The sequence below is a fragment of the Dysidea avara genome, chromosome 11 (genome assembly GCF_963678975.1).
Source record: "Dysidea avara chromosome 11, odDysAvar1.4, whole genome shotgun sequence".
Classification (NCBI taxonomy): domain Eukaryota; kingdom Metazoa; phylum Porifera; class Demospongiae; order Dictyoceratida; family Dysideidae; genus Dysidea; species Dysidea avara.
In genome coordinates, this window is record NC_089282.1 from 6,576,637 (window position 1) to 6,590,531 (window position 13,895).

The following is a 13,895-nucleotide window of genomic DNA, read 5'->3' on the forward strand; positions in this document are numbered from 1 at the left end:
ACCCAATTTGAGTGGTTTTGATAATGCACAGATGAAATAGAACTGAAAATCACTAAAACTGGCCATAAAAGGTCACAAAAAAGCACTTTCCCTTCACAAGACTCACCGAGACTTTTAATATGTTGTAGAGCACACTTTTCTGTACCAGAAATAGTTGAAACTGTTTTTGTTGCAATTAGTTAAAGGTTGACCCATTTTTTTGGCTAAAATGACTGGACTAATGGACCATCCTTCTGTATGACATGGACACATTGTTATTTGAATATCTGCACACATAAAATTTAAATATGCATGTAAACTCAGTAAAACAAAATTCATTAACAATGGTATAACAATTTAATAAATACATCTCTGCATGACGGCAAAATAGTAAAACATATTATACATACTGTAAAAGATTATATGCTACGTAAATGCATATATTTACACCAACACAACACAGACCTGCATTTTCTGTAAAAACGTAAAATGTACATAAATAAAAAGTGACAAAGAACACAATATATTAGACCCAATGTAATCACTGCATGGTTATTTATTGTATGATGGGTTGATTGTCATCGGTACATGTAGGTTAACATATACAGGAACAGTGTAAAATCTTCCGTTTAGCTCAACTTGAGTAATTATGGAATTGTCAGTACATGAACCAAATGAATGGCTCAATGCTTCCCTGTTACTAGGCACATGTTTGTTCTTGTGGTGTTTTGACTTGTGCTTAGTTGCTGTATCATCTAGACCAGCTTTAGTCGCAATGTCTGTCACATCCACTACAGCATATGGTTTCACTAGTTTCTTTTTCTTCACTTGAGCACTTTTGTGTGCATCCAGTTTAGATGTGGTCATTGTGGTCATGTTAGCAGATAACAGTTGTATGGGCTCTGATTTCATCATCATCACGTCTTTGTCGGTAATACTAGGCCTCTCTTCACTACCAGCTAGATATTCTAAACTAGCAGGGTCTGTTCTAGCATTTGGTGCAATATTCACTGAACCAACTGGGACTTCATAATCAACTGGTTTCGGATCATGGAAAATTTGGAGGTACCCTGGATGTGAATACAACTTCTTCCTTAATCTATATTCATTTCCAATGGTGGACACTACACTGACATAATGTGATCCCTTGTTTTGGTTGATAAGCTTTCTTCTTCTACAGGAAGAAGATAATTGAGCATTTAAATATACATATTTGGTACAAATGTACATAATGTATTTAGCTACTGGTTTACAATGAAATAAAAGATTTACCTTTTAATTAACCATAGTGATATGATTATAACTGTTATCACAACTGCAACCAGAGAGATGGTTACCCCAGCAGCAATACCCCCAGCATTACTAGCTTTGTCGTGATCACCAACTGAGGTTGTATTTGGGACAGTAGTATTGGTTGGGCCAGTAGAATTTGCTGTAAAAGTGAAATAGATAACATATGACTATTATTATACACAAAAACCAGCACTGCTTTGTTATTGTTAAACTTAAGACACGGCTTCTGTTTGTCTTCACTGATCATAAAAATAAACAATAAGGCTTCACAAGGTTAATATATAAACAAGAGCCACCATGTCAGTGTATTTTCTCTCAGCTACAAAAGAAAAAGCGAGAGTTAAAGATCACATTAGCTTAACTTATACAGCCAGTGATAGGGAAACTATAGTATAATTATGGTACAAATGTGATGAGGGTGTCACTGTATTGCAGGTTTTCTTTAGTACACTTATCAAAGTGATATACTAGATATGCAAACAAACTAATATGGTAGCAAGTCATTACTATAAACAAAGGTGGCACATAGTGATCTTACATATGCACAAAGTTACATACAAGATGAACAAGAGTACACACATACCCCCTGATCTGATCAACTTTGCACGACTAAAACGTTCCCCTCCATCACTGTACTTTGCAATAACTAACACCATATATTTCTTCTTTGGAGTCAAGTTCCTAAGATGAATGGTCTGATTTTGAGAGCTATAATTATGTATTGCTCTATTAAGAAATCCATTGCTTATCCCATACAGTATGTGGTAGTGACTGGGTGTTGCATTATTATTCACACATGATGTTGACAGGTTCAATTTAATTGAAATTGTTGCTGGGTCATCTGTTTCTAACTCAAACTTGGTAAATAACCTTTTTCCACATCTCTTTTGTCCTATACAGTATATAGCACAAATAACTAATATCTAACTACATATAAAACACTAATTCATAGCTAATACTGTACATGCTGACAAGTTTACTGATGCATGCAAGCACAACTTAAGTACTTCATCTTTACCTGAAGTGGTTGTTATCAGCAATAAGAACACACAAGCAATACACATATACTTTACTCCACGCATTTTACAATACACTCACACAACTCACTCTACGAACAAAATGAATATATGCACGTGGCCACGTATGTTTTATTATGCAGAAGCCAAGTGTGATCTGTATCATAATCATTTCCCACCCTTCCCATATGGTTTCCCACAAAGCCTTACAGTGGGAAGCCAGTGGTAGAAGAAAGAGTGTAGCTGAGATGGTAAACATGGTCCAATCAAGAAAATCATAACCAAATAAGAGCATAACTGCAAAGTGGAGTAATTATAAATATACCACTAGTTGTCATTTCGTTAGACACTGACTGCACCTCAAGATAACTGGCTACTAACATTGAATTTGCTGCACATAAATCTGTTAGGAAATCAGCTACAAATGAGTCCACTCTCTGAATATGCATAGGCATGCATGTTTAATTTTATGTAGCTCATGAATGGCTTTCACCTATATTTCTATTTGTGGGATTCTTGGATCTAAAATGATACATAGGATCTAATCATATTCCATGGAAGCATCAATAGCTGATGTTTTGAGCTCTTCTATAGCTTTAGTCTTTGCAGTCCCATAAACAGCTATACAAAAGTGCATACACTATGTCCATAATTGGATTAGGTCAATCACTGATAAACTACATCACCTTGAATAGTTGAAATCATATAGTTAGCTACTTGGAGTATAGTAATAAGATTATGCAATAACTGTGAAATACCAAAAATGAAATATGATCACAGTGTGGTTGGTTTACATTTATTCAGTTTCAGAACTGACCAAGTGTGGATATCAACATCATTTGACGTCATGTAGAACATCAAATTGTGAGACATATATAATTCCAACTAGACCAGACAGTGAGTGTTATTACACTCCTGCTATTCTGATAGAGTTGACCAATCATTTGCTAAATAAATATTTTAATAATGCAAGGCAGTGGGGACATTCAGTGAATAATTTTCTCCAGCACAGAATTGTTAGTCAGTGTTAATATACCATCACAAGTATAACTGAAGAACTTTCTATATACCCTTTAATTTAAGAGTGATTGAGTGTTGTCATAAAATCCATCCTTGCAGATAACTTGCTATACAATGTATACTGAGTTTGCGTGGACAGATTGTACTGTAGAGAAGATATTCTCACACACAAAAAAAATGGTTTTGCCACATTGGACTAACAGTAGCTATAGGTAACTTAATCCAGCAAGCAGACTAGCTTCTTACATGACTGGGACTTTAAGGATTCAAGTACATCATTTGAAGCAAATAAACAGTCGCATGTTGTCTTCTTTATCCCACTTCTACTACTGAGATAACATCCTCTTCAGTCTTACCATCATAAAATATTATTTGAAGAGCTGACTGGATAAAGATTAGCAGCATTCAAAGTATACCTTTTAGAGCTTATTATACAAGCAGTATTCATAATTAATAGTATACACTTAGCTTGAACAAACCTGCTACTCAGTACTGACTGACTGAGCTCATGCACGACCATGCACATGTACCCATGACATCTATAATTATACTTTGCATATTAGCACCTTGAACTCAGAAGATATAATTATATTACCATGATAGTAATTTTGGTTGACCCTACTGACTACTTTCAATCTGTGTAAATCATGATTTACATACTCACATGTGGCAGAATGCAAAATTCCAAAATAGTAAACAGTTACTGAAAATGCTTTACTGGACTGCTATACAAAACATCAAAACTGACTAAAGAGTCTACATGTAATTCAAGTAGTAGCTACAAGATCACAATTCTTTCTGGTCCATTGACCGCTACACAACAAAAAAAAATACAAAGATATTGATATCATTGATATAATTGTGATGGTAATACTCTGAAGCCGGACAGCATAGATGTGGTGGAACCCTTTGAAAGTATATTGTGACCACCCTGTCCATTTATAGTCCATTGGCATAGTCTCTCTTGTAAGGACATAAGGTGTCCAGCTAGACTGGAGGAATTCCACTATAGGTATGACTAGTAAATCATTACAGCCCAGCAGAGTTTACTATAGCTAGAACTTTATATTGAGAGTTCATAATAATTGTAACCCCCCTACAAATAATGAACACTTAGAAGAAGTACATCTACAATTGCTCTGAAAATAGTAGCATATTAAGCGTTTTCTAGTGAACATTGTCACATATTTAACCAATTAAGCAATAATTAGCATAGACAAAATATACCTACTAGCTAAAGGATTTCAACATTAACTCATTCGGATTCTGTCTGTAGTATGTAGACTACAAACTCATCACCACAGTTAAGCCATTTATAGGCAATTAATAATAAACACAATTATGATTTTATGATATAATATTACTAGGTGGCAGACTGTGCGACATACAGGTAGTATAAGTAGAAGGACACTGTAAAATAGTCAGGGGTGGATCCAGAAGAGGTGACATGGAACATGGAGCAGGAAGGGTCTGGATGTGCAGCCTCCTGAAGGTTGCTGTTGTAGACATTCTATAAACTTAATACTCAATAGCTTTACAGTACAAGTTCCAAAATGGTATAGGCTATATATCTATTCTAGGATCAATGCCAGCTGTGATTTTCATGAGTGGCTTATGGCCTAAATGTAAACTGTGATGTACCAACAGTCATGTCAGCTTAAAACTTTGCGTTTACAGTAGGGTGTCATAGGCACACTAATTTTGTTAATGGTATTTCATTACAGTGTTGCATGTGTCTGTAGATAAATCTGGTATTTTTTTCTACATTCAACAGTTTCAGTAACATGTTTCTGAGTCCTTGCTACACAGGCTTGCAGTAGCCTTCTTTGCAGGTCCCTACTGACTAATTATGTGGTGACTGTTCTATTAGAGTATTTGATTGTTCTATTAGAGTATGTAAAGTTTAAGGATGGGAGGAGTGGTAAATGTCCCCAGTTTGGGAATGTCTCCTTTTGGCTGGTAATAATAAATTTAGGTTAAAGTGTAGATTTTATTATTTCTTCCAATTTACTTGCGGTTTACAGAAATGAATTTTTGTCTACACCCATTCACTAATCACACTGTAAAGTGATGAATGACAGCAGTTAGTACAGTGAGGTAATGCTATTAGGTAATTCTTTTGATAAACACTTTGTTTGGCACAAAAAATGCTTCAATACATACATCAGCTGACAAGAAAATCGTTGGACGTTAAAGGAATGCATACATACAGACACACAGCTTTAGATGACTGTCATTAGAGTTAACATTTCTCCCATTCTGATACAGATCACCAACCATTTGATAAGCAGGCAAATCAGTTAGCAATATTTTTTTCTAACTTCAGTTTATTTAGTTTTCTCATAGAATTGTTAGCCAGTATTAAGTCAGGCATGAAGAACAAGATTAAGTTTTCATGTCAGTTGAGTCATTGTTGTACTATATTCGTGTGTATAGTACATTTTGTATGTCCTTCACCTGGATTGATAGTCGAATTATTTTCCACCTTCAGTGAAGCTATCTGTTGATTATATCTTTTCCTGGGAATTAACCTCTATACAGGTATGCACCCCCAAAAGTTTATCCTCCACATGCATAACTTGCTATAGAGTAGTTTGGTCTCATGTGCCCTAAATCAGGCTATAACTAGGCAAGCAGTCAGCAATTAATGTTTTTCCTTTCATACTGTATGATTGGGACTTTGACAACTCATTTATAGTCTACATAATGTCTCTCTTATAAGGTCAAGGTGTCCAGCTAGATTGGAGGAATTCCACTATAAGTATGGCTAGCTAATCATATGTAGGTAAATACAGCCCAGCAGAGTTTACTATGCTATAAACTATATTATATTAGGAGTTCATAATATTTGTTACACCCCCCAACGCTTAGAAATATATCTACAATTGCTCTGAAAATAGTACATTAATCATTTACTTTAGTTTACTGTGCACTTATTTATATTAATAGGTGGAATGTATCCACTGTCATACTAACCCAACGACTCATCATAACTAACACATACATTTTAGTCAAAATATGCCTACTAGCTAAAGGATTTCAATACTACTGACTTCAATTAAATCATGCCAAGTAAACTTCAGATATTGTTTGCAGTATGTAGACTACAAACTCATCACCACAGTCAATAATAAACATGATTTATGTTGTAATTAAATAGTGACATTAGCTTGGTACTACCAGGATGGATCCAGAAGGTGACATGGACAATGGAGCAGGGAGGGTCTAAATGTGCAGCCTTCTATAAAAAGGCTGTAGACATTTTAATTAAACTCAATACTCAATTGTAGATTACATTTACAGTACAAGTACCAAAATTACATAGGCTATATATCTGTTCTAAGTGGCCTTTTGATCAGCACCAGCTATGATTTTCATGAGTGGTTTATGACCCAAATGTAAACGGTAATGTACCAACATTCATGTCAGCTTAAAACACTTTGCATTAATTTTACAGCAGGGTATCATAGGTATTTTAACTTTGTTAATGGAATGACATGGGATTAGAGTATTTGATTGTTGTATTAGAGTATCTTGATCTGTAAAGTGTTAATTAGGATAAGAACAGTAGTACATATCCCCAGCTTGTGCATGTCTCCTTTTGGTTGGTTAAATCACAGGTTAAAGTGAAGTGGGTAGTTTGCTAGGCAAAAACTAGCTAGTCTTGCTCACCCGACCTGTGAAGAGACTGGACTGGTATTACTCAATGCCAAATCCATTCAAGATCAAGACATCCAAAACCATAAGTTACAATAAGATACAAGGTCCTCATAGACCTGTCATAGCATAATGATAAAATCACATTTTCAACAAGTGCAAATAATTGCAGTTCAGTAGATGAGCAAGTTTCTCAACACTTTGTCATTGCTGTAGTAGTGAAGTGGATACGAAGAATGCTGCCAAAAGGATGACTGCTAATCAGCATTATTCAAGAGATGTTTGCTAAAGTTTTTGTGACTTATAATGATTTCATTACCATAGATATAACATTAAGTAATTTCCTGTACAAGGTTTCTAATGGAGTTGCATGCTCAATTTTGGGCACACAAGACTAATGACCAGCTAGACATGTCAGGGCATGACTGATAAACAGTCTGTGCTGCATGTAAAAAAAAATTATTTCATATAAGGCTTGCAGTATATATATATATGTAATCACAGCTAAAGCTGTATAAGTTACACATCTATGAGAAAGCTTCCTGGTTACAATATTGACTGCTACACGATCTAATTATGAAACCAACCGAACAGAATAAACATGATATTAACAGGCTTTGAGCAGCTAAAAGCTCTTGTCTGTAGCAGTATGCATTAAGTAGTCAATATCATCCCACTACGAAATAAGCTTATAACTAGCGGTATTGAAAAATAGCAAATGGTATACCTTATGTAAAAAATATCACAGTATTAATAAATATCATGGCTTTAATGTAAAAGCCATTAGTAATAGCCATTTACCTCAATATAAGCACCAAATACCCATGGTAGTACAAATTACTGCAGATAAACTTGTTTACATAGTTTGGTTAGCTGACTACATCTGCACCTGCTTCGCATGTCTAGTTACCCTCTAGATATGGGATGAAACATGAGGCCATACTGCCTAGACAGTATGCGGTATTAAAAAAAGCAAGCAATATCAAAACCGGTATGACTTGAATATCACAGTTTACTGGTATATCACCCAGCACTATACTTATAACTAAGCTAATAGATACATTTCAAGCTCAATTGCAACAATAAATGTTACTATTTGTACACTGTAATCTCATGTACCAGAACCATTTTTTCTTTTGTGTCGGGCTCCCCACCTACAGCACACAAAGACAAAAGTGATCTGGCCACACAGTTCACTACATTGGTCACATAGAAGTCTCTATTACAAGGTGGGGACCATAGACAGTGTATTATCCGGACAGTACACCATTTCTGGTGAGGACTAGTCAGGCACCACCTACCCCTTTGCAAGAAGAAAGGGTCTGGTGAAATGCAGATACCAAAACATTTCTAATGCCAAAATTCTATGCTAGTCAATTAATGCAGGTCAATGATGAAATTGCCTTGACAATGCAATGCTTTCATTCAAATTGCCCTGGGTGAGCAAATCATCTGACATAACTAGCAGTTACGTATGCTGTCTAATTTATTTCCTTTGAAATGATATGGGATCTACATTTCACCAAGAAGCTTACTTTTTGTGAAAGGTCAGGTGGTATCAGTCTATCAGACTATAGGTGAGGGAGGATCTTGGTGAGGACATAATGTGACATGCTGTTTTAACACATATTATTTCCTTTTGAGATAAATAACTGCAAGCATGTGCACAAGGTAAAGATCTTATACACGTTATTCTGTAGGTCATGAATGGCTTTCATCATGCAAGATTTGCAGGATTCTAAAAACTAAAAAAGATCTATTATATACATATTCCTGGAAGTAACATCATTGTCAAGAAGATGAGGTTTTGCGCTTTTCTAGCTTTAGCCCATAAACAGCTGTACAAAAGTTACATATATCACCCCATAGTTGGATTAATTAACTAATCACTATAGTTGTTTGTCAAGGCTACTATATAGACTAATGTGCATTATATCATTATTTCTATAGTATGTTCACGTTGAGATGAATCCTGAAAAACAGCTAAAAATTAAAAGTGGAATTTTTCTCAACAGAGTTAACATTTCAGCTAACCAGATGATTATTGGTAACAGCAAAGGTGTCAACAACAGACACGTACAGGTTGGCTCCAGTACAAGTTCGGGAAAGGGCTGTAATGGACACTGTACTTATATGGCTTCCCCATAGGAAACGTATTGTGAAAATTTTGATTGGCCGTAAATATCATGTCAAACATTTGAACAAAAAGATTTTGAAATATTTTTAGCAGATAAAGCAGTATTACAAATGAGCCAAATTTCAAGATCGTGTGTAATTGCATCCATGAGTTATTAAATGTTTTTGAGGATTCAGCTCAACGTGAACATACTATAGTCTAGACATAGTTGATTTCAACAGGTGATGTAATTTATCAGTACTAATGTACTTACTTTAGCATTTATTACCTTAGTTCAAAAAAGTTAATGCAGTGACTATATATTCAAACTTGACCACTACTTGACGCTCGAAAACCATGTTTAAACCCATTATTTTCAAAATCAATTCTGGCACCACTACTATTTAAAGTGCAGCGATTAACCAAGGAAACTGAAATGAAACTAGCAAACTGAAGACAAAGAAATGTTATCAGTGTGTTTGGGTTACATCTTAACATGTGTCTGTCATCTTTTATAGACCACCCAATTCTGGAATAATGTCAACTAGATGATGACTGTTATTGAAGTTAAAACTCATGTCATTCTGATACAGTCCACCAATCGTTTAACCATGCATATGGAATCAGTCAGGAATAATATTTTCTAACTTCAGTATCAGTATTTGAAAATTTTCTTATAGAATTGTTAGCCAGCATTAACTATAATTTTCAGGCATGAAGAACAAGATTAAGCGTACATTTTCATGTATATTGTTTGTACTGTTCATTTTGTATGTCCTTCACCTGGCTTGCTAGTTGAATTATTTTCCCCATCAGTGAAGCTATCTATTATGATTCTGTCTTTTTTCCTGGGCACCTCTATACAGGTATGTACCTACTGGTTTTCAAAAAACTTGCTACACGGTAGCCTGGTCCTATATCAGGCTATAACTCAGGCAAACAGAGTCAGCAATTAACGTTTTTCCTTTTATGCCATACGATTGGGATTTTGAGGACTCGCTACATCAAAGCAACTGAATATACATACCTGTCTATAGGTTATTTCCAAATCCCTCTAAATGATATGAGATAACATCCTTTTTATAAATATTTTATTACAGTCAGTTCACACTCGCTTGAGCCCCCGCCAAATATGGTAATATCAAAGAGGTGAATATGTATTCACTCCCAATGGTTTTGTAGCATGTTTTCATGCTGTAAACATGTTTGCGAACCTGAATCAACCATACTAAATGTATGGAATATTTATAAATCCTCATAATTCACTTGTTCTTGCTCATATCAATGTGCTTTTTGACAAACAGTTCCAATATTTAAAGGGCTTCGCAGTGCTAATAAATGTTCGGACCTCTGTGTTCAGACAACTAGCGCATGTAACAAGAGTTAACAAAAAAACGAGGGCTTGGGTCAACGCAAACCAAGTATAGGTTAGGTCATCCAAAGGCTGCAACACAAGTTGCTGTCAGACCTTCAGTGCTGGACACTGCAAAGCTCTAATAGTACAATAGTAAGAGCTGGCTGGATAAACTAGCTACATTCCTTGCTGCATTCAATAAAACTGTATTTCAAAGCTTAACAGTTAGCTAATACAAATATGTAGCACCCATAAAATTAGTGAAATACATACAAACCTGCTACTCACACAATTACCCCATAATACTTTGGTTCTGCATCTTGAACTTCAACATAATTATCATGCAGTACAGTAGTACTGTATATTAGCGACCATGAAGGTTTGGGCTCTTTCTGGCCAAAAACATCACCCTAAAACCATCCTCACAATACCTTCATGGCATCTTGGCAGTATTGGTTAGGTATAACCAAGCCCAAAAGTGCCTTCAGTATGACCTGAAACATTCCAAAAAGTTGCTACAAAACTGTATTTTATTTTTTATTTAGTGGAATTTCTACTGACTGACTGAGTAACCGATTGATGTATTCAGACAAGTGTAACTCAATAACAGCTACAGGCTTGATTTTTTTAACATCATTTCAGCCAGACAGGTGCCTTTTGGCATACCACATGGACTTACATGTGTCCTCCTTTGAGTCCCATTTATCTTTGCTGAATGTGTAAGGGATCGATTCATACACGATGACTTCCCTATGGGAATCATTTCAGTTTCCATTGCAATTGATTGATTTCAGAGGTCATGCTTCTTGTTTGTAATGCTGTGTAGTGGGCTGAACATAGCTGATAACGAAGTGCAATGGCCACTTTGCTATTTCAAAAATTGATAGTTTGGACATGCATTCAGATGAAAACAATAAGCCTGGCGCTATTCTTTCCAGTATGCATGAGTTCACCAGTCATAATAATGTTACAAAACAGTAAACAAACAAGCATAAGGAAAGTTCAGAATTTTAAGTTTGATTAGGGATCATAGAAATAAACAGTAGTGAAACAAGCGAGGTCACCTACACCTGAAGATATATACTAGTGAACATTTAGCTAATCCCTAATTCAGGGTATAGACTGTAGTGTGGATTAAATGTCCACCAGTACATCTTCAGGTGTAGGTGACCTCCTTTGTTTCAGGGCACTTACTTTTTATTTCTATAATCTTAAAATTCTGTGGTGTACACTATATAGCTGTGGCAAGTATCCTCCTGATAATCAAGGAGTTCAAGGTTTATATCTTGTAAAAAGTTCCATTTAGAGTCTTCCTAAGAACTATAACTACAACAGGAACAATTATTATAACAGTATCAACATCCTTTTTACTAAGTCCATGAATTTTTGGTTTCACTTTGCAGTAACTATGTTGTATAGTAGCAGTCAATGGAACAAGAATTGGTATTGTGGTCTTGTAGCTATTTGAGCCAGTTTGGCTGTTCCTATAGCATTCATTTTGAGGTGAAGACAATATTTTTAAACAAAAGGTTGGATTCAACACTTTGAATTGTTCAACATACATATACAAAACATTCATACAATACATTTCAGTGGATATTAATTTTAATCATTTAAATACACAGTTGCTATGAAAATTTGTATATCTTAGCATACTAATCGCCTATAATGCTGGTAACCATGTACTGCATGTCGCAGTCAATACTTACTTAATAAGACACCTGCACAGTCAATATACCTATACTAACTAAAAAGGCTTTATAAATACCACACTTCTGCCAAGGTCATTGGAGTTTGCATATGCAGTGCAAACTCATCTACTACAATTACTGAAAGATTGTTACATTATTAGATGGCAGACTGTAGGCAAGAAGATACAGTAGTAGTAGTATTGTCCAGTGTTTAGGGCACTGAATTTAGGACAGATTCCGAAGAGGTACACATTGGGATACTAAGAACATGGGGCAGCAGGAAGGGTCTAACTACATCCTCTCATAAGGCTGTAGACATTTTTATAATCTCAATACTCAATTGTAGATTAGCTTTACAGTACAAGTACCAAAATTATATAGGCTATAATATTCTAACTGGTCTTGGGATCAGTGCCAGTTACGATTTTCATGAGTGGCTTATGACCCAAGTGTAATATATGTACCAGTATGTAAAACACGTTATGGCTCAGCTTAAAATTTTGCATTTTCAGCATGGTGTCATCTTATGGAATGGCATTTGGAGTATTCTTTCATTATGCGATGACTGTTCTATTAGAGTATTTAAGAGTACCTTGATCCTGTATCAACTGTGAAGTGTTTAATAGGATAAGAGGAGCAGTACATATCACCAGCTTGTGTTGTCTCCTTTTAGCTTGTGTAATAGCACATTAAAACTACTGTTTATGCGGATGGGTAGATTTTACTAGTTCGCCAGTTAGAAAACAGCCTGTGGCTGGTATTGTCATATGCACATGTTAAATTGACATTTTTTATTTATGAGCTTAATCCACTACACGTACTCAGCAGCTAAACCATGGCCAGTGTATGGATCATGCATCTATGGTTTCCTAGTTACAATATATTGCTACTACATGATCTCTAAACCATTAAACCAACACAATAAACATGATATCTGATACTGTTGAGTTACCTAGAAGATATCAACCACCATTCTATGGGCTTGATTGATAAGATTAAAATATTTAGAGCAACTATATGCATAGCTAAGCTCAGTCTGTGGTGGCAGTATGTACACTCAGTAGAATATTACAATGTATGTTACTTAACATCAAAAGTATATCTGTAACATTATAACACACCTATCAATGATACTTCCCTCCTCCTCACAGTAATATGGGATATATGTATGTATATACAATATCCCAATGGTGAGACGTTTGATCACAAGGTAGGCTGTTTTGTCTACAGGACACAGGAGTGAAATTTGTAATGTAATTAAAATAGCTATGGCTACAATTGTACGTGAGCATATTTATAATTGCTGTAGTGAGGTTGCCATTTGTATGTCATTGTCTCATATAGCAGGACTATTTCTTTTGTGTTAGACTCCCCACCTACAACACACAAAGACAAAAGTGATCTGGCTACTTTCTCTACATTGGTCACATGGAAATCCCTATTACAAGGTGGGGACCACAGACAATATACTTTCGAGAATGTATACTAGCTATGTGCATAAGTCTAGCAAGATATTTTTAGATAGGGTGGGGCTCTATTTTGGTGTTAAAGAGAGAGAAAAAAAAAAAACGGTCAACACATGCTAAGAATGGCTACCCTCCACTGAATAACATAGATTGTGTCACTGGTAGAGCACATGAAATCCTTATTCACAACTTCATCGCTTGCTACACAGCTTCTCTGAATAGTGTGACTGTGACGAGAACCTCGGCGAGGACATGCTGTTTTACACTTACTCAACACACTCAAACAAATGAAGACAAAAATGA

General features: G+C 35.5%; 1 protein-coding gene across 2 annotated transcripts in view; it reads right to left on the minus strand.

Annotated features, from left to right (window-relative positions):
- Nucleotides 1-243: 243 nt before the first annotated feature.
- LOC136237863 (uncharacterized) overlaps nt 244-13,895 on the minus strand; it is a 44,786-nt gene continuing 31,134 nt past the window's right edge. The window contains exons 1-4 of one of the 2 annotated variants that reach the window (XM_066028087.1): nt 2,291-2,395; nt 1,856-2,164; nt 1,252-1,411; nt 244-1,153 (exon numbers count right to left, since the gene is read on the minus strand). In XM_066028087.1, coding sequence (XP_065884159.1) covers nt 532-1,153; nt 1,252-1,411; nt 1,856-2,164; nt 2,291-2,354 — 1,155 coding nt within the window. In that variant the 5' untranslated portion in view covers nt 2,355-2,395 and the 3' untranslated portion in view covers nt 244-531. Of the gene's footprint in view, nt 1,154-1,251; nt 1,412-1,855; nt 2,165-2,290; nt 2,396-13,895 lie in introns of those variants that run through there. The other variant, XM_066028089.1, reaches the window with a different exon arrangement.